A 21,311-nucleotide genomic window follows, 5' to 3' on the forward strand; every position below is an offset into this window, starting at 1 on the left:
CCCCAGGTCTCATGTCTACGGTCCCAGCAGAGCCCAGGGGCGCCCAGCTGATCCCTACACAGCAGAGGCAGGTGGGCAAGGACTCCCTGACAGATACAGGATGGATCAGAGGGCACCTCTTTGTGTTATTTGGTTAAGATCTTTTGAGGGTTATTGGAATGGTTATAGATGTGCTCAGTAGTGTCTGCAAGCATTAGAGCTGAAAGCATTTTGTTAGCAATAATTAAATACAGCTGCTCTTTAAAAAGGATGAATCACATGATTGGGGAGAGCATCCTCTTACATCTCCCACAAAATCAATATTCGTCCTGTCAGGTGTATAGCAAACACTTTCTAATTCTGCTGTTTGTATCGAAGCCCACCACAAAGCACCACATCATCTTGACAGTAGTGCTTCTTACCAGTCTCCCCAAACCTCCCTTTGTGCCATGGTGGGGCTATCTGGTGTGTTTGGCTGTGGTCCCTGGATGATCTTGTGTTGGGTGATGGTTGTGCCCAGCTGGTGGCAATACCTGTCCCATGACCAGAGAGAAATGCCCGGTGCTAGCACTCTACATGGTATATTCTCCTTGTGGTCTGGTAGTCTGGGGACCTCTCCTATCTTCTGCAGGAACTGATGCATCCCACTGGGCCTGACCTTGGATTGCTCTGTGCTGTGGTCTAGACGTCCAGCTTGGAAATAGTTATTATCTCTTGGTGTCAGCATCGGTGTAGCAAACTCCAGCATGGATGTGCAGCGACAAGTTTTTGCGTACCATGATCATCTTGTAACCTGCGCACAAAACGTGTTGTCCCTTCCTTCCCTCTGACTGTTTTTGTGGAAGCTTCATTGGCTTTTGGCACTGTCACCATGGTAAAATAATGCTAGCAGCATCACACTTTTACCTTGGAAAGAGAAGGATAGGCAGGACTCTCTTCTGATGGCAGAGAAACCAGAAAAAATTAGAGAGGAATGTAGTATCATCTGACTCCCTGGGGAGATGTTTCCCCAGCCTACTGCAGAAAGGGAGGCTGTGTAGCTGTTCGGGAGCACATGGGATGCCTGCTCTTGCACAGAGGGGACAGCCAGAGTGGGTATCCCCTGGGAAAGGCACATCCCTGTCCATGGCCGAGAGCCTGCAAAAGCCCTACTGCTGAAAACATCCCATGTTGGCACAGTTTGTGGTGCCTAGGAGCTGTAAATGGAAAATCCAGACACTTATCTAGCTTGTTGCTGTGCCAAAATAGGGCTGTTCCCAGAATATTTTTTTTTTTCCGTGGGCCAAAATGTGTCTAAGTGCCTTTAAACAATGGAAGGACTTCTGTTAAAAAGACTGGGGTGCAGGCGAATAGGGCTTTAATGTGTATCTTAAGGGAAGGGTGTGGGCTCTTGCAGTGGTGTTTTTGAGATTCTGTTGGGAATTAGCTTTGTTTTTTTCCCCATGTCTTATTTTAAAGCATGTTTTTTTGGGAAAAAAAAAAAATGTTGTTCAAATTATAGATCTCTAAATGCGTAGTTTAAAATGTCAGGAAGGAGGATGCAGTTTTGGAAGACTCCACACATCTGTCTGTTGCAGGGCTGATAAAAACCAGAAGCTTTAACCAGAAAAACAAATAAAAAGAGGTAATATCATTGTCACAGATGTCGGGCTGCTTTCCCTGCAGGTGTCTGCGTTGCAACCCACACTCACATATAATGTGCTGTGGAAAAAAATAAATGGAGAGACGAATTGGAGACTTATGCCCTCAATTAATTTTTGTTCCACATAATTGGAGCTGCTGCATGCCTTTCCTTCAATATTTAACTGCCTAGCTGAAAAGATGGGCCTGCTCTCGTGCGAGGGAAGTTGGAATTCAGTTCATGTTTGCACTGAAATCCCGTTCTGATCTTTCTTTCTTTGCCTAAGGGCAGAGATCCTGCTGCTCCTCTGATGCTAGAGATACATTTTGTTAACAGATACTTTTCTTTGAGAGAGCAAAGGGGAGAGGGGAGTGGTATGTAATGAATTCTTGAAGGAATAAAATTTCCTTGTCTTCAAGCATCAGCTTTTCTAGAGTCTTATGGTGCTGCCTGTGAGCTGTCTAGGGTGCAGTTGGGGAACAGAGGGGAGAGCTGTGCTCCTAGTTTGAAGTATAAAGTCCTCATCTAAGGAAGAAAATCAGTCTCTACAGTTAGCGCGTGCTCTCTGCAGATGTAGAGGCTGTTGAATAGTTTCTCTATTACACCAGGGTAAAAGGGAACGGCTTGTTTTGGTGTGTAGCTTGAAATTAAACCCTGATTTTCAGCTCGACTCAAAATCACAGTTAGATTTTCAAGCTCAAACTGACTGAAACGTCCCTTTCCCTTCTCTGCATGGCAAGCTGATGGCCAAGAGCCCAGAGTATCTGTTCTTACTGTTTCACCGAGTGACCTGAAAGCAGGAGGCAAACCAGAGGTTTCACCCCCAGAAAGCAAAAGGGAGACGAGTGGCTTCTGCAACTCCAGGGCACCCTCAAGGGTGAACCTGGCACCAGATCCTGAACTGCGCCTTGTTCCAGGGGCTGGAAAACTCTGTGCTGTCTGTGGACACAAAGGGAGAGCCAGCAAGAGCAAAACTTTGATGCCCTGCTTCAGGAGCCTCGTTGGTAGGTAGGACACTTGGGAATAAAAATGGAGAGGAGATGAAAACCTCCAAACTTGTAGTGAACACCAACACTATCCACAGGTTCTGGATTTGAAAACCTACCCAGGCAAGGACAGTTTAGTGCAGAAAAGTGATAGCTTTGAGTGAGCTGTGTGGAGCAGACATGGAAAAGAGCATTTGCTCAGCAGAGCTTCTAGCTTAAGGTGTTCTAAACCGCCCCCAAGTCCTGCTGCCTTGCACTGGGAATCCGGTTTAAGGAGCAGTTTTGCACTATAACCACGTGGAGAGGAGCAAGTGCTGAGTCGGTCCAGTTTTAATGCTCTGGCTTGTTCCTAAATTGTTCCCAAGTTGTATTTGGACTTGTGTCCTACTAAAGCAAAGCCCTCTGGCTTTGTGGCTCGATGGCCACATGTCTGGGGACCACCACTGGGTTTGTTTGGCTCGTCACTGAGGTGCTGATAGAAAGAGCAGCATGTTTCCAAGCACGCTGATGTGGGGGAGGACTGCTTGGCACAGAAGATCTTTTTTTTTTTAGGGAAGCCCATATTGAAATATTGATAGCACAATATACTTTCTTTTTCCTATGTTGAATGTTTACAGGAACTATATAGTGAAAATACTGAGGGGCTTTCCTCGAGCGACTGCCAATGTTGTGAGGAGTGGAACAGTTGGGAGGAGAAAAGAATGAGGCACTTAAATTTTTCTATTACTTGCGTTGGCTCCAAAGAGATTTTTTGACTTAATGTTTTGCTTTTTTTTCTTGCTCGTATTTCATTCCCACTACTAGGATGGAGCTCGTTGAAGAGGGAGAGATGATGTGGAACTGGAGATAAAGCAGCCAAACCAAAATGTTTTTAATTCTCTAGGGAAGAATTTAGCTTTACATTCCGAGCTTTCCATTAAGCTAGAAAAATAACTTATGTTGATGTCCCTTCACCACCAAACTTACCTTTGCATCAAGCAGCGGTGAACCTTCCTTTGTTGCAGATGAGTAAAACAGTTTCTTGACTTTAAGAAGGCAGTTCGGGCACATATTAAATTACTTACTTTGCATACAAGAAACCCATGAGAAAGCCAAGAAACTCTCCTGAAACTCCTGATTTCTGATGAGCTCTCTCACCCAGGAGACTTCTGTACCTGCTCTTTCTCACCAGAAGCACTCCAGGGCAGTCTGTAGGAGCTGTCTTTGCTAAGGGGTCTTGGCTCAAAGAGCTTTTTCTTCTTTTTTTTTTTAAAGTGATGTTTCCTGCCACTTTCCCCTTCATTCCTTTAGGAGGAACCATTCATTTGGTGGTGCTGAGCATTTGCTGCTTACAGTGCCACAGATGCCCTGAGTGAGGAAGGAGCTATTTGCTTCTAAGAGATCAGTGAAATTAAATCATGCTGCGACAGTTTTCATAGTTTTCACTCCCATGTGTGGTTAACCTGTGGGTGCTATGGGGCTCATAGCATGGTGCAGGAAAAATCACGTGGTGCATGCAAGAAGAATTTGCTACCAGAAGCAATAGCCAGCGCTGTTAGAGTAGCACTGAGGGACAAGTAGGGTTTCACCAGTACCTCATGGCTGGCACACAGGAGTAGAAGTAATAATCCTGATGTGATGATATGGCTCTTGCATTGAGTTTTCTGCCTGAAGTCAGGCAAGTGATCTTGTTCTATATTCATCTGCTCGCCAGTGGATGCTCTTGACCTCTGGAGAAGCGTTTGTTGCATATTATTTTAAAAGTACAGGCTTAGGTGTCCATCAAGCTATTGTTTAATGTGCTGCCTGGGGCTGCGTTCAGGGTGCAGGTGTTACCAGCAGCAGGTTTTTGACTTCAGCTTTGCTATTAGCCCTGACATCCTGGAGGAGGTGGTGGTCACTGCCCACCTGCGTCGCAGTCGTTGCATAGAGATGCAGACAAGGGCGATGGTACAACCTGTCTGACAGGGTGTGATATTAGCAAAATAAAAATTTCTGTTTCAGAAAAGACAGAAACCCTTCAGGAGGCTGGAAAAGCTGCATTTTGAATTGCTTACCACTGCAGTTTTTCACCTCGGGCGTTCTCTCCTCCGCCTCCCCTGGGTTTTGTAGGAAACGTGACTGTCCTGTAGCATTGCAGGCACAACCAAATGTTTTAGGGCTGTGACTCTCAAGAGGGGCAGGCATCTCTCTTCTGAATTGGACACCCCTTCCCAGGTCGCAGTGTGGTCGCTGTTGGTATCTGACCCTCTGGGTGTCTTTGTTTGGAAGACCCAGTGACTGAATCCCTTGTTATAGGTGTGTGAGGCTTGGGTAGTTGCCTGGTAGGGCTCAATGCAGTGTCCTTGTTGACAATGCTCTAATGAAACGTTTTTCCAAAAAACGGGAAGTGAGAGAAGCAGTTACAGTAAGGACAGAAGATTCTGGGCTATGGTCATCGTAGCACAAAAGACCCTCTTGTCTTGATGCACCTGTACTAGTCTAAAAAAACCCAAACCCTACAAACCCCCAAGAGCTCTTGATCCAGAACAAGATCACTGTTCCCATCAGCAGGTCAGAAGAGGGGTTCGGTTTCTCATCTTCCCAAAGACATTGCAGATTGCTTCAGGGATCAGCTGATGTGACAGTCGTGGGGACCACCTTTGGCAGCACCGGCGGGGTTACGTGCTCGGCAGTGACATGGTTTAGAAAATGACTTGGAATGTGTTCCTCTGGAAATGACTTGGAATGTGTTCCTCTGGGGTATGAGAAGGACAGTGTTGCCCTGCTCAGCCCCAGTCTGGGCTGTGGGGAGGGAGGGAATGGACCTCAGTTCTTTGTGTATGATCAACCCTGTGGCTCCTGTCTCCTCTGCTGTCTTCTCTGCTGGAAACAGTTCATCTCCTGTGCCTCTCTTTCCCTGCTGCTCCTTCCCATCCCTCAGTCCGTCTCCTCCTTCTCTCAGTGGCTTTCTGAGTGTCTCTGCATAGTGTTAAAGCTGCTGGGCTGCCATCAGCTCTTCCCCTCATCGGGGAGCGGGTGATGAAGAGCTGCTTTGCTGCTTCCTCCAGGCCTTGGGAAGAGGAGAAATGAGGAGAAACATCTTTGGCCACTTTGTATCACTAAGCAGTGATAATCCTGAAGGTGATACCTGAAAGAGAAGCCTGTGAATTCTTCATTGGTGCTCCTTGCTGGAGGATGGCTTCAGCAAAAGGGCTGTGATGGGCTGGTCATCTAGCATTTTGTGGGGCAGCGACAGCACAGATTGGCTTCTCGTAGGAAGCAGAAGGGCTAAATTTGGCAATCCCTCACCTTGCCATGGTGCAGGAGTTGACTCTTAATGAAATAAATAAATGAGGCAGTCACCTCCTCTGCAGGCTGCTTATGCGCTCAGGTCCCTCCTATAGGCTTTTGTGCTTGGTTTCCAATTCCAGCTGAGAGAAGATTAGCTTTGGGTTGAGGAGGAGAGGGCTATTTCTGTCGCTCTTCAATGCCACTGACTTGACTTTATGCTGCAAACGCAGACACGTCACCTAATCAGCTGGGCCCAATCCTGCAGGTGCCTTCCCACAAGCAATCCAGTGAATGAGATTGATCTCCTTGATTTCAGAAGTGGCTACTTCCATACCTGGGTCTTGAATGTTTCTTTTGCTTGAAAGATGCACAATTTAGAAGAATCCTCTAGCTGCTGAACTGTTTCATTTCAAGGTGTCCCATTCAAGGGTTGCTCTTCCATGATTTGTGTTTGTTGCTTGTTTTCTTTTTCTGAAGTGGAATAAAACCAAAGTCAATCGATGACACTTCACTGAAGGACTCTTGTAAGTATTTGTGTTCTGCTTCAGTGTCATGCTGTGCTTTAGGTAGTGCCTTGGGGAGATGTGATGGAGAGTTTTCAGGTCTTAATTCCAGCTTCGTCATCTGGTGGGGGGAGGAGGAGGCTCTCCAGCATCACTCAGAAACATGGCTGTTTTAACGGATCCAGCTCCAACCTCAGCAATATTATGGCAAAGTGTCTGCAGATTGAATGCTCTGCAGAAGGTTGAGGAGGCAGTGTGTTCTGGAACAGGAAAATAAGCATACTCTTGTTTTCTCTCTTGTTTCTTGTTGCAAATGACAACCCCTAAAGATGAAATGGGAAGAAGTGTGTTTATAGAAGATGCAGGACCCCTCCAGGCAGAGTTGGTGGGACGGGGTAGGCAGCTTGTTGCAACCATTGACTCAGTAAATTCTCGCTTTGCAGAATCGCTGTCTCTTCTTGTATTGCAAGAGAATAACCAGTGCTCTGAAAGTCCTTTTGAGCTTAGTGAGACCAACCTTGCATTAAGGGGAAACAAAATGTACAGGAAATGCAAACGTCTTTTAAAAACCCCATTGTTTGTCAACACATGCATGATCTTTGCCATGGTTGGAGCGGGTCTTTTTCTGCCTCAGCGCCAGGAGGACGGCGCTGGCATGAATGCAATACAATAGCCAGCATTTTGCCTTCCTTTTGGCCCCTGAAATAGTTGCCTGTTGTCTCCGCGGACTGAGGCCACGTGTGTCTAGCAGGATGTGCTCAGCATGGCAGCAGGCAGATCTGCTGAGCTCATGGAAATGCAACTCAGTTGAATACGAGAAATGGCAGGGCTTTTTTTTTTTTTCTCTTTAAATAAAACAGAAACCAAGATGTGGTGGCTTCAAACCACAGGCACCCACACGGCCAGCTTCTGTGTCACTTTGCAGGTAAACAGATGCTGGGGCCTGAAACTGTGCTGTAATTAAACTGTCCTGTTCGTGCAATGAGAAGTCAATGTGCCTTTTTTTGGTGTAGGGAAGAGGTTAGGTCATCAGAATACAGGCAGCTGGGGTGATGGACCAGTCGTTCTGAGGCACTGGGGTCCGTGGAGGGTACCAGAGTGCTTGTACCTAAGTCTAGGAGAAGCTAAGCTGTGTCATCTTCAGGAAGACCTCTCAGGGTGACCTCTCTTCTCCTTCAGAGGTTCAATTGCTAGTTGGTTTGAGGAGATGCTGATGTCTGCTACTTTCCAAACGTGTCTCTGTAGCCAACTCAACTCTTTCTTTTGTTCTGTTGCGAGATAGGAGCTGCTGGAGTGTGAGGTGAAAGCAGGAAAACTGAAACACGGGCAAGAAAAGCTTCTCCTTTTTCTCCATGCTTCACCTTTTCTTACAAATCAGTGTCCTGTTGCTCTTTCTAAGGTGCAGTCCTAATACCACCAGGAAAACTTCCATTTTTTAAGGGTAAACAGGAAAACACTGAAATATTGTTTCTTTCCTTTAGTAAACCTGCAGAATTAGGTCCTCATTTCTACTTCAGGTGTGTGTTGGGAAATATTTGTTCATCTTTCTGTGAACAATGGCAGAAAATAGCCTGGAAAAGGAGCAGGGTGGGAGTGCCGTGTGTGGTATGCCGAGAGGCATTTCCTGCTCTTATCTCCCCTCCTTCGAGGTATTGTAAATGGGGCTTCAGATCTGCAGTCTGTGTTACTGGAGCAGAGATTGCCAAAAAAGATACCTTCCCAGGAATGCCTACGAGGGGCAGGAGCAGTGCTGTGCGGAGCCAAGTTCACGAGAGGTGGCGAGGAGTGTTCCAGCCCAAGGGGCTGTGCTTGGAAAATGCATCTGTCCCAAATTAAAAGCTTTTTGGAAAGTGGGTTGCATTTACACTGCTCCAGTTGGTAGGGTTTCTGGAGGCTGTGGTGAGTCCCAGCTGGTGGGGACTGAGGGCAGAGGTCAGGCAGTGCTGCATTGAGGTTCTTGTGCCATGGAGAAGTTATGGCATGCTTCCCTTGCTTTTCTGTGGCAAGTGAAAGTCATGAATTCATGTTCTGCCTTTCAAACAAGTGCTTGAATTTCTAGGTAGCATCTCTGTTATGAAAAGCTTCGCAAAGATTTGGGTTTGTTCTATGCGGAACAAAAACATTTTTTGGTTATCTTAAATTCTTATGGGATGGAACAAGTTTTTTTTTTTTATTTAGGTCTACTTCAAAACCCTCCAAATAAAGCTGCAGGTGCTGCTGAAGTTGCCCTTGGCTTTCTGTTGGCCCTTTATACTGGATGCAGGGACTGCTGGGGACCCATCAGTGTGCTGGCTGGGTTTGTTTGTTTTTGGTTCTCAAACCAATTATCTTGCAGAGGAAATGGCGTGCCTCGCTGTCAGTCTACTGAGATATTTATAGGTAAGGTCAAACCCCTGTGGAAGGTCTGCAGCGGTGTTTGAAAGGAGTGGATGCCTCAACCCGTGAAATTGGCTGGGACGTGGTGGATGTGCTGCGTGGTGTTTTCCTGCAGCTCCTCAGAGAAATGCCTCTCTGATCATGCTGCTTTGCCCTCTGAAGAGGGATGAACAGTGGCTTTTCCTGGCTTGACTGGATGAAGTAAGGTTTGGTATTCTCACTATGTTTCTCACCTATGTTTAGTTATCTTTCTTCTGCTGCTATTTCTCCCATAGATGTTTTGCATCCACAGCTTATGATGCTCTTTCTTTCTCTCTTTTGGAGCAGGAGGGTTGAGGAAAGAACAGCTTTAGCTGCCCTGTTGGGGCTTTCTGAGGTGCTTGTGAATACTGAAGCTCTCCACAGTCTCCCTTCCCCATCAAATCTATTTTCCCAAGCTGGCTGAACCATAAGAACTCTTGTCTCATATGTGTTTATTTGCAACTCAGCTCGGTTTGGCACACTCACCTTGCCATTTGATGTGCTTTGGACGGGTCTGTTTGGAAAGACTCATTCAATTTACTCATGACATTGGCTTTATTTCAAATGCACCTTTGCCTGTTGGACTGCTTCTTAGATCTGGGACATGTTTCCTTCTTCTGTGCATCGGTCTCCCAGTTGATCGCTCTGTGGGTAGTGCTGATTGGTGGTCTCTGCTGTTGTGATCTCATCAAGAGTCTGGGGCTGTGATTTAACTCCTCTCATTGCTGCACATGTGGACCCTGTGCAGCAAAACCAGAATGAGTTGGGGTGTGGTGAAGAAAAAACCTGAAGGGAGAGAGAGAAACGCCCCCACCCACCATGTCTCTAGGTAGCTGAGACAGTTTAAGTGTTAGTAATATGTCCCTGGGAGCCACGTCCTATCTGTCTGCCCTTGGTGAGGGCTGGGGTGAGAGGGGGCTGATGGATGAAGTGAAAGAGCACAGTTAGGCACTGGAACAGGTTGCCCAGGGAAGCTGTGGAGGTGTTCAAGGCCAAGTTGGATGGGCCTTGGGCAGCCTGATCCAGTGGGAGGTGTCCCTGCCCATGGCAGGGGGGGTTGGAACTGGATGATCTTTAAGGTCCCTTCCAACCCAAACTAGTCTATGATTCTATGATGCTCCTGTTCGGTAGAGCCCTTCTGGGAAAACCTGCCTGACCTTGGGTCACCTGACGGGTAGCCTCCTGTATCTTCAGCCTCTGGCTTCTGGGTTGTTTGTGCTGGGACAGCCTTGCTGGTGTCTGTGGCTGCCCTGGGCTCTGCCAAGGTAGGTTTGGTCCCCTCTGCCCTGTGGGTTGCTGCTGAGACCAAAGTGCTTCAGGGAGGCAGCTGCTGGTGTACATCAGTGCAGAGAGGTCCTGGCTGCGGTGTTGGGGATGGCAGTGAGGGAGGAGGGTTATGTTGGAGGAGGCCAGCTGGAGGCAAGTCTGTGTCTCAGTATTTGAGTCCCTCCTGAATTCTTTGAAGAATGATGTGGAATGCTATGGAAGATCTTTTGCTCATTAAGACTTTCTCCTGCTCACAAAGGAGAGCCACCTTGAATTACAGACTTGAACGAATTGCGTACTAAAGCTGCTTAATCAAGAGTACTTTGCTTGAGTGTTTGGAGTGGATGAGGGGTAGAATCACAAAGGCCTGTAAGGACAACCAAGCAATTAAAACACAATTAAGTGAGCTGCCTTTTGAAATGGTAGATATTGCCTTTTGTGATGAAACTGTCCTCCTCATTTCAGGTTTCTACCATACTCTCATTGGACACTGCGATGGGCCCTTCCTAGCTCAGCCTCAAGATGCTGGTATAGCAGCAGGTGGCTGCAATCCAGAGGACCTGCACTGGGACATTGTTTCCCGCTGGGACATCCTTCCCCACAACTCTCCTGGCAGAAGCGATGGATGCCCACGTGGACCTCCTGACAGAGCTGCAGCTGCTGGATAAGGTGCCCACACTGGAAAGGCTGCGGGCAGCCCAGAAGCGGAGGGCTCAGCAGCTGAAGAAATGGGCGCAGTATGAGAAGGAGATGCAGCACAAGAAGCGGAAGCATGAAAAGAAGAGAAATAATGTTAACCGAAAGAAAGTGTCTTTTGAAGCCAGTGTTGCTCTGCTGGAGGCTTCTCTTAGGAATGACTTGGAGGAAGGTATGGCATTTTTATCTGGCAGTTTCTTTGTCTGTCTGCGTGTGAGATCCATGTAGTGCTGTGGTGTGCAGAGGCACTGGTGTTGATGTCTATAAACTGGACTACCCTTGACGTGATGTTGGTCTCTGGAGTGTTACCATCTCCAACGTAACTATGGGGTCCTCAAAGCACTGTGTGACACCAGCGTTACCTAGATTGGCATCAGGAGTAGGAGCACAAGTGCTAGGATAGAGCAGGAGTTATGACTGAGATCTGGGGAAAGGAAGGCAGCTTTCATCTCTTTCCTTTCACACTTTCTCCTTACAGAAGGTGTGAAACATTTCTTTGCCTTCTGGGTGTGCCTCTTTTAGCGGTTTTAGAGAAGTTTGTTGCAGGGATTTGCATGTCAGTGTAAATCTCTTCAGCTTTGTTGCTTGGGGGAAGGGATTGAGAGCTACATGGATGTATGAATTTTTTCCCTACTAAGACTACTGAAAAGCTTGGCTCTGCTTAATGCTTCCTGTAGAAGAGAACTGCAAATGGTTCAAAAATTGGTGTAATTGCACCATTCGAAGGGGATCAAAATGTTTTGCTTTAAAATCTGAAGGAAGGAAAAATATAAATGTCTAAAAGTCAGTCCCCATTAGTCAGTCCCCCCAAATCTGTAAGCTTGGGGAGACAGAGTTTGCTTCTCTGCAGAGAATTAAAACTGTTTCTCAGAGACCTGGAGCAGCCTTTGGTGTTGCTCCTCTGCCAGATAATGAAAATTGTTGTGATTTTCCTGATCCCCTGGCACGGCAGAGAGAGAAATGCTTGGGAAACCTGGCCAGTTGACATGCATCTCTGCTAGCAAATGTTGCTCTAGTTTCCAGCATCTTTTGCAAGAAGCAATATATGCTGACCTGGTATGTGGGAGGAAGGCAAGGACTGTGTCCTGTCTTGGGAGAAATCTCTCCAAAGTTACGTCCGTGTTCCTGAGAAGGACTTTTGTGTGCTGTAACTTGTCCTTGAGTGCGTGTTTTGCACCTGTTTGGAAATGGAGCACTTTGGTGGTGTTTAGTGATGTCTGCTTGGGTAATGTGTTCCATACTGTGTGTCCATGTGCATTTGTAGCCTCTCTCTGCGAGAGCAACCTGTAATAATGCCCTGGAAGCTGCAGACTTTTATGTTTCTTCCTTGCTTTAAGGGTTTAACAGTTGCTTCCCGCGCTTTGCTCCAGTGAACCTGTATCTCGCTGTGTGCCATTGGAGTCTTCTAGGAGAGCCCTGGCAGTGAAGCCAGCTAAAGCCCTGCTGTCAAATCGTGTCTGTTGGCATGCCTGAGGTGGCAGATCAATGACGTGTATCGCCTCTGTCTGTGCTGGCAGATATTTGTCTGGCTAAGGCTTTGAGTTTTGGACACAGCTGCCCACCTGTAAGTGGCAGGTCACAGCGCTGGGGTGGATAACGAGCATCTCCTCATCCTCCTCTTTGTGGGGCAACAGTGCCTCTGCTCAGTGTTTGGGCTGGAAAGTGCAAAGGGGCCAGTGGGTCTGCAAGAGGCCCAGCATTGCAGTTTTCTGGCTTTGGATCTGGGCGGTTTAGAAGGAGGAAAGCTGCTTTCCTCTCTGCCTTATAAATACTTTATTTTGTGGGATGCACAAATGGCAGAGGTGTTTGCCGACACGACAAAGGTGGAGGACAGTTGTGCACCCTGATGGTAGTGAGCAGGCAGGGCTGGTGCGTGGGCAGGCAGCGGCATTAATGTGCTGATGTCAGAGGTCCTGTGGGCAAGAGCCTTGCATCACATGTGGACAGGGATGCTTTGCTGTTGGAGGGGCAGGAGTTGAGCTTTCGTCTCACAGCTTCACTCTCTTCCTCCTCTAAGGGAAAATGCATCTCTGCAGGTCTCTTGGTGCTATAATTGTGTTGACCTCTTTCCGTCGGCGAGCCCAGATAGTGGGATTTAACCATTGGGCTTTTCCCAATGTGATGCTGGTTACACCAAGTGTCATAAAGGCATTTCCCAGCTCAGTGGAAAATCAACCTCTACACCCGCCAGCGAGGGCAGGGGCAGTATCCTCTGCACCACAGGTGCTTCCCCTGTGTAGTTGGAGTTTTCGTATGCCTCGAGGTTTTTTTAAATTCTATTTGTTTTGTGGTCATTTAATTTAAGTCCTAGAAATAGCGTGTGGGCAGGTTCTGCCCCTGCTCTGTCCCCTCTGTGCTGTAGGACCAGTGTAAAGAGGAGGAGGAGACAGAGTCAAACCCAAATGCCAAACTGCAAAAATTCCTTTTCAAGTGCTGTAGGCCAAAGTGAAGGAATCCGTGGGCTTTTGGAGGTCCCAGGTGATTATCTTGGTCTATGAATCATCTTTTGTTTCCACGTGGGAAGTGGAGGGGGGTGTGAAATAGAAATGATTAAGAAGTTGAGAAGTTAGCGTCACCTCCGAGCTGCCTCTGAGCAGGTGTGTCATTTCCATTCTTTGTTTCTTCTCTGTACTTTTGCATTTATTTTTAACATTCTCACTCCTGAAGTGGGAGAGGGGATGTGTAGTAGGCGCTATGCAATGAAGAAGGGGAGAAGAAGGCAGAGTTAAATAGCAAATTGGGTCTTTATCCAGAAGGGCTCTTACGCTGTGGCGTAACCGCTTGACAGAGGTGATGGGGTTCAGCTCAGTAGGATGGAGTTGGTGGGTGCGTGGTGGTGAAGCAGGACTGCAAGCCCTGGGAACCCTTGCTCCTTGGGAGCATCAGCCCTACCGTGGGCAGGAGCTGCAAAGGGGTGACAGTTTCTGTCTGCTTGTGCCTCGCATCTTCTGCAACAGATCTGTCAAAATATCCCAGGTTAAACAAACAAGCTGCTATTAAAAGCTCCTTTAGATCTCTGCTGACAGAACGAGGGTAGGGAGCACACTGCAAACACGCTGGTGGCAGATGTGAGCAGACAGTCATGCTGGGGAGAAGTAGGTGATGGGCAGTGACCCAAGACTGAGGGCAATAGTCCTCCTGGGCTGCGGTGTGCTGGCTGGGACCATCAGTTTGGAAAGCTGAAATGTCTACAGACAGTCCATAGCTGATCTCTGAGGCAAGAGCAGAGCACTCCCAGTTGCCACACCAGACCCAGTCCATGCTCCCCCATGGAGGAGCTGGGAAGGACGTGCTGTGGAGGGACATCACACACAATCACCACTTTAAGTGGAAATATGTTCAAGCCCTCACTCGGCTTTAGGCACAACCTGAGCTGGTTGCAGGGAGACTTAGTCCATATGGGGCTTAGAGGGAGCAGCAGTGCTATATACAACCTCTGGGCTCGTCTAACGGCTGTGAAGGAGAGTTGCTTTATAATGCAATAAATCAATGCATTATAAGCTACCCTACTAATTGCAAAGAAATTGTGAGGGCTGCTGAAGGCTGTGGTCCTTCGAGGCCATCCTGCAAGGTGATGGACCGAAACCGTGGGGAAGAGGCTGGTCCCGCCATTCCCAGGGCAGCACCTCATCCCAGAAAGCAGCCCCGGTTGCTGCAGGGTTGTCATGTCTGGGTCTTTCTACATCACTGAGTTCCTGTAAAAGCAGCCCCAGAGCGTGGGGAGTGGAGCTAGTGATCTGTAAATAGAAAAAAAAGAGGTCCCGGAGGTGGATAAAGTGGCTGCCTGTACAATGTGTGACATTTGCTGCCTGTAAATCCCTTTGCATACCCAGCCCCTGTGCATGGGGAGCTCCCATTTGAATGGCAGAACCTGGAGGTGTTGGCATTAGCTTGAGGATGGGCTGTGTTCCCTCTAGCAAACGGACAGAGAGTTAAAGCCCCCGAAGGACTGATTCACCTTCCAGCAGTGCTGGAGGTGCCCCGGTTACTCCTGCTCTCAGATGAGAGCTGCCTCCCCGTTGGTGCCACTGCCACCCCAGCTGAAGCATTGCTGCAAAGTCCTTCAGCTCCCACCTTCTGGCACTTCATCCTGCAAGCAAAACTTTGTCAGAGCCAGAGTGTTGCATAAAACAGCGTTTCTGCAGAAGTTTAACCATGCAGATCCTTACGGCTGGTGAGCCAAAAAGCAAATGAAGACTTGGATTTGATGACCTTGGACTTAGCATCCTACAAAACTGCTCCCGTTAGCGGAGCTGCAGGTGCAGTCTTGGGGCTTGTTGGGTCATGTGCTGGTGTGGAGAAGGTTTCCCTGAGGGTATGAATGTTGCACAGCTTCTTGGTATACATACATCCCCAAATTTCCCTTCGTGCTGACCCTTCACTTCTCCTGTGAATGTGCAGTAATGGGGAGCGTGGCAGACCCTTCCAGGAGCCGTCCCCAGGCAGCTCCTACCACGCTCCCTTTGCACCTGTCTGGAATAAACCCAACCTTGTCATTTGCAAAGACACTTTAAAAAGAGGCCCTAATTAGTGTCTATAAATTGCTTTCTTTAACCTTTCCGAGTTGATGCGATCTGTTCCCTTGTTACTAAAAGCCTTTTATGAGGTGCCTTAATTTTCAGCCCATATTATTAGTCTCCTGAAGGTTTTTACATGGGGTTCCTGTGTCCAAGTCTATGAGCAAGTGCATTTATCTATCCGAGAAGATTTTTCTTCTGGGTTTTGTGCCCTTTGAAGGGCTCTGAAAAGAAAGAAAATCTTTTATTGCCAGCAGTCTGAGTGTATATCTGGGTATTTGGGGAATGACTTGAGTCAGAAATGAAAAGTTTCTGTTCTGTCCCTGGAAGTGTTCAAAGCCAGGTTGGATGAGGCTTTGAGCAATGCGATCCAGTGGAAGATGCCCCTGCCCGTGGCAGAGTGGTGGAACTGAGTGGGCTTTAAGGTCTCTTCCAACCCAAACCATTCTGATTCTATGTTTCTGGAGTTTTAAACTCCATAGGTGTGGAAATGAAACCCATCCTCTCTGGGAAGCTGCATGTGGGAGCTCTTGGCAATGATGGATTTTGTTAATTTTGTTAATGGTTGTTGGTATGTCTTCCAAAAGCAGATTCACAAATTTGGCCACGTTTAACTTGGCTTTTTCATACAATCTGGATGCGGTGCCAGCATGGGGTGGCTTGCATATGGCAGCTAACTAGATGGCATCTGGGAGCACAAGCAATATTGAATAAGTGACTTCCCTTGTTGTCACAACAAGTAAATAATTTTTTCTGATTTCCTGGAATTTCGATCAAGTGAAAAAATGATTTCCATTTCCATAAGAGCTTAAATACCACCTTTTCCTGCTTGATAATGCTGAAAGTCCGTCTCAGGTGTTCCTGGGATGAGACCCTCTCCCACCCTAGCTTTGGCGTCGACCCTTTCTTTAAACAAAAATGTTTGATTAGAAATGTTTTAAAATTATTTAAATAACAGAATGAGGTATTTCTTTAACTTCAGAATGTGTTTTATGAAACGTTACCCCAGTTCTTCTAGAAGAGGTGGTTTCAGTGGGTCAAGCTGCCTCTTAACCCCTTTCAGATGGATTGGGGTGTCTGTTGTCGAGGCTCTGACTTGTATGCAGAATATCAACTGCTTGCTGTTTGAAGGCATGTGAGTTGAGAAACAGGCTCTTTCCATACCTACAGACCAGAAATTCTACTTCTTTTGAGTTTCTCAATTCACAGCAAGGCGCACAGCACAAGCGGTCGCCCTCCTGCACCCTGCACAGTAAGCAATTACTTGTCTGGACTAAAACAAACACTAAAAAACGTGCCTGCGAATGCGCTCTGACTGTCCTTGCTAACAAACGGTCATGTAGGGTTCTTGGCTGGAGTTTTTTTGATCAAAATTTGACACACGCCTCCTGCAACCGAGCCTCTTGCAAGCTCACTTGCCCACCCCCACCGTTGTGGGCACATCTTTCCACTTGCACCTTGTTTCAGCAGAGCGCATGTTCTCAGCTTGTGTGGTGGAAATGGGTTTGTTTCACACTGTTTTGATTTCTTTTACATGTGTGCCAGCTGCCACCACTTCTCATACCGCTGAAAATCTTTCTTATGCATCTTAAAAGGATATTACAAGATTATGAATAAACATCAGATTCAAACTACTTGTCCCTCCGGTAAGGATGGTCTTTTTGGATTTGAAGGCATTTGAAATTAAACAGGGATTGGCCAATGGCTGTTGCCAATCCCAGATTTTGTTTTGTACTAGAAGTGGCTTAAATCACTTAATCGGCTTCTAAAATTTGGCTGCAATGTGTTTTGGAGGTGTCTCCTTGGTTGCATGTACCCTGACGTGCAAACTGAGCATTTCTTTGGTTTATTAGTATTGTCGATGGTTGCTTCTTAGGGCAACCATGAGTAAGGAGCTTTCCCTTTCCAAGGGAGATTTGGGCGATGGGGAGTAAAGGCTGAAACTTAGGGTTGCGCGTGCAAGGTGCAGCAGGTAGGATATGTAAGGTCACCATCTGCTCTGCAAACCCTGCCCGGCCAAATCACAGCAGGGAGAGCTCAGGATGCAACGTCCGCCTTCGCTGGGGACGTCAGGACTTTTGTCAGCCGACGGCAGACATCTATGGGACCTTAGTTCAACCAGGTGCCTGGGGATGTTTGTGCATACAACCAAGTGCTTAAATGCCATCGTTTAACCTTTTCCTTCCCTGTCCTGGCTGCTCTGCTTCCAGAGATATGGAGACAGCCTTGCATGGCTGCTTATTTCCCACTATCTACAGGCTGGCAAATATTGAAGCCAGAACTCCGCAGTCTGAGCTTGATAATGCTGGTGGTTTGGTGGCTTATTCTAGCCAGTAACTTCCCAGCTTGGTTATCCTTGTGAGTTCTCGGGGAGGATTGCTACCTGCTGTTGTGATGAGAGGGACTAAGCCATGGAATTGTGTTGGATCAAGCACTGAAAGCTGCCAGATCGGTGGGATAACAGCATGGAAGGGCTGACACTGTAGACCAGGCAATTTCTGGCTCTGGGGGTGCTGTGACGTGGGGTTCCTTGCAGGCAACATGTTCCTTGCCTGCCTGGCTGCCTTCCAGGTGTGTGCTGTTTCCTGTGCTCCGATTAACTGTGCGCTTTGTCCCATTCCAATAACAAGAGACCAGAGAGCGTAAATAGCAGCTCAACCAGGGACCTCTGGTATCTTCTGCGTAATAAGCAGCAGCAATCTGGAGTGAAATATCATTTGTCATCCTGCTTTGGCTGTGACCTCCGATAGCTGAGGCTCTGTCTTGCTGCAGTGCTGCCCTGTGATAGCTAATCCAATTCTGCCAAAAGGATAGAAGACTTTGGCCTGAGCACACTGGAGAACTTGCTGGTACCCAGAGTTTTGCAGCATCATTGTGTTTTCAAGTGTATTTTGCCAAAAGAAACCAAACAAAAAACCTCAACAACAAACAAATTTTTTTTTTTGCAAACGAATATTGGTGGGGAAATGAATACTTTTGGAGGTGAAACCTTCTTGTAGGGCTAAACGTGATGTGGCTGCTTTACCCTGATGCAGTTGGAAACACAGTGCTTGGGTGTAGTTTCCAGACAGGAAGAACTTTGCTCTGGCTGCAGGCTCTGCTCTCTACCCCTTCTCCTGGTCAAGGAGAACTTGAAAAGTGGATTAAACCTAATTTTTTTTTTTTTTTTTCCCCCAGATTTAAATTCCTGCCTTTCTGGATCTGGGCCAGTTGAGCTCAGCTGGTGTAGATTTCTTCCTCCTAGAATCATGGAAAATAGAGGTTGAGAGGGCCTCAGGAGGTCATGTAATCCACCTCCTGCCCCAAGGCAGGATCAACTGTATCTAAAATGCTTGCTAATGAGGTTGGAGTTAGGTATCTTTAGTGTATTTATAGGCAGCTCCACAACACGAGAGTGCATATACCTGTGTAAGCAGCCCTGCTTCTCATTCACTACTGCATATTTTTCCCTCTTGCTTGTGTTTATGCCCCCTTTTTTGCTTTGCATCCCATACTTACGCTTATTTACTGCGAGTTTTCCTACTTCCGTGAAGAATGCTCTAATTCTTTCTTTAATAGCGGTTGCTATGGCAGCTGGTTCAGGCGGTGCCTTACAACCTCGTGCAGAGCTGCTTTTACGTACACTTTCACTGCTTGTTTTTTTTACCTCTGGAGCCTGGCCAGATCTTTGGGAAACCTTATCACTCACTGCAAATGTCTTGATAAAAAAGGAAGAAGGTGGATTCTGGCACCACTCTTAAAAATGTCTCTTATGCTTTGTCTACCCTCTAACCCGTCACCTAAAGGATGCTAAATAGGCCAGGAAGCAAACTGTTTAATTCTGTCTGCTGATGCCTTTCTAATCAAGAGCCAAGATGCAATCAAGCACCCTGCACTGTTTGTAATTCGGGGAACAAGAGCCCATGAGCAGCTCCTAGCAGGCACACGTGGTTTCCACTGAGGTCCCTGCAATTTGCAACTGCTTTTTGCAGAACTTGGCATCCGGATTCCCCACGTAGTGTGAAGTAGACTGGCTATAAATGTTATTCATGTAGGAACTGGCTTTAGTTGCTTGGTTGTTTCTCATGCTCCATATACATTTTATAACTATTTGCAGCATCAGTCAGTTTGGCCAAGGATTTCAAGTGAGATCTCAATTCCGTTTTTCCTGGTAGTCTTCTCTGCTCTCCCTGGCTTTGCTTTCAAGGTGACACAGAGGAGTGGTCCCTGTCTTGAGCACAGGAGCAGAAAGCTTTGTAATGCAATGGGAAACTTCTAAAGTCTATTTTTCATTGTTGTGCCTTTACCTGAGTTGACAAGAGAGAGCAGATTAGTAAAAAGAAAAAAAAAAACAACCAAAAAAACCTCCAAAACCCCAAACCAACTGTAAAATAAACAAAGCCCTGCTTTTTTTTCCTCTCTTAAGGACTGTTGTTACAGTGCCCACTTCTAAGAAGGGGAGACTAGAGCAGGAATTAACCTGAAAGTCACTCTCAGACTGTTCTCATTGTTGGTACCAGCCCTGTTTTAACCCGTTTGGCAGCTGATGGTTTCCATATTAGAGGTGTTATCTGCACACAGCTTGTATTTTGTCCTGTGTTACACCTACATCTGCCTGGAAACATCCACGTTTTGAGTGGGTGGGGGGGATTCTGGCACCTTCAAAGGGTTTCCACTCTGCTCTGATTCAGAGCAGCAAGGGTTGGAGATTAAGTGCTTGATACTTGGTTTCTGGTTGAAATGGTAAGGCTTGAATGTAGCGAGATACGATGGCTTGGTGGATTCAAACAAATTCTTTCAAATTACCCAACGTGAAGGATCCTCTAAATAAAAAAAAAAAAATGAAAGAAAAAAAATTATTTGAAGCCAAGCAAAATTTTATTGGGAGGATATTCTGGAATGAAAGCATGTAGTCCTTGCACAGAGGAGGAGCAGCTCTGCTGCGCTGAGGTTTCATTGCTGCAGGACATCTACAGTCTGCCCAGTGGCTTGGGATAAGGAAACCACCTGGAATTCCATACCAGCTGTCTAAGCCTCTTGGAGAAGGGAAGGAGCAGTGCCCCTGCGGTGAAGGACAGCCTTATCACTTGTGTTAAGGGTGTGGTTAGAAGAGCACGTTTTGCATCTGTCCACCAATGCTGGCTTGAATTCTCATGTATTGTCAGTGGAAAAAGGTAACGCCTGAACTGGGGTACTGTGATTGACCCTCTGGAGAGTCCGGCAGCTCTACAGAGACCAAGGCCTAGAAACCTGGAGTTGGAGGACACATGGCGCTCCTGCAAACAGTGAGTTTCAACCTACTTAGGAGCTCGGGCTCTTTCTGTGACTCTCGAACTTTTCAGACCTGGTTTATTTTTTCACTTCAGATCCTGTCAGTTTGTCTTTCAATTAGCAAGGCCAGAGCAAGGCTTCTCGGGAACTTAAGTGGGACTCTTCTTTTAATTAAAATTTTGGTGTGATAACCTGAAATAGTAGGCATTAGAAAGAGCCAGAGCTCCAGTGAAGGAGGACGGTCCCTGTGGATCTGCAGTGACGTCTTCCTGGCTGCCAGGCAGTTCATCGTAGGGTTTTGTTTCCTCCTCAAGCTGATGCTGTCAAAACAATGATGCAAGTCCTGAATGTCACATAAAGCGCCAGTCTAGGCTGTAACCAGTCGACTTCCAACCTGCTGCTGAGTGCTGTGCCAAACCCACAGTGTAGCAGGGCTGGTAGATGACAGTGGGTCATGGAGAGATGCTGGAAGTCCATTTTGCTTTTATTAGAAGGGTCAGCAAGTTTAAAATTTCATCTTAAAGGGCATCAAAGCAGGATTCCCTGTGTGCTTTCATAGTAAATTTATTCTTCCATAACTTTAATCATGCTATTGTGAAATAGCTATGAACAAGCTGCCACTCTGGCCCCTGACCCAAATCATTGTCATCTGTGGCAATTTTCCATTGCTTTTCAGAGCAAGGAAAATTGTCATTTGAGTACTGGTCAGCAGTGAAGCTGTAGCGTGGATTCAGGATTTGGGTCATCGTCGCATTGTATCACTCGGTGCTCTGAGATTTCCCATGTGTTCAGTAGCAGGAATAGTTGCAGTGTTGCAGTTGTCCGATTACCCTACGGGGATCAA

General features: G+C 46.9%; 1 protein-coding gene across 6 annotated transcripts in view; it reads left to right on the top strand.

Moving 5' to 3' along the window:
• The window catches only part of PPP1R16B (protein phosphatase 1 regulatory subunit 16B), a 63,144-nt gene that overhangs the window by 9,538 nt on the left and 32,295 nt on the right, over positions 1-21,311 (top strand). For 3 of the 6 annotated variants that reach the window (XM_054081628.1, XM_054081630.1, XM_054081629.1), the window contains exon 2: positions 10,470-10,872. In XM_054081628.1, the coding sequence (XP_053937603.1) occupies positions 10,626-10,872 (247 nt within the window). In that variant the 5' untranslated portion in view covers positions 10,470-10,625. Of the gene's footprint in view, positions 1-6,257; positions 6,363-8,794; positions 8,924-10,469; positions 10,873-21,311 lie in introns of those variants that run through there. The other 3 variants (XM_054081634.1, XM_054081631.1, XM_054081632.1) reach the window with 3 other exon arrangements.

This window comes from Cuculus canorus, chromosome 16 (assembly GCF_017976375.1).
Source record: "Cuculus canorus isolate bCucCan1 chromosome 16, bCucCan1.pri, whole genome shotgun sequence".
Classification (NCBI taxonomy): domain Eukaryota; kingdom Metazoa; phylum Chordata; class Aves; order Cuculiformes; family Cuculidae; genus Cuculus; species Cuculus canorus.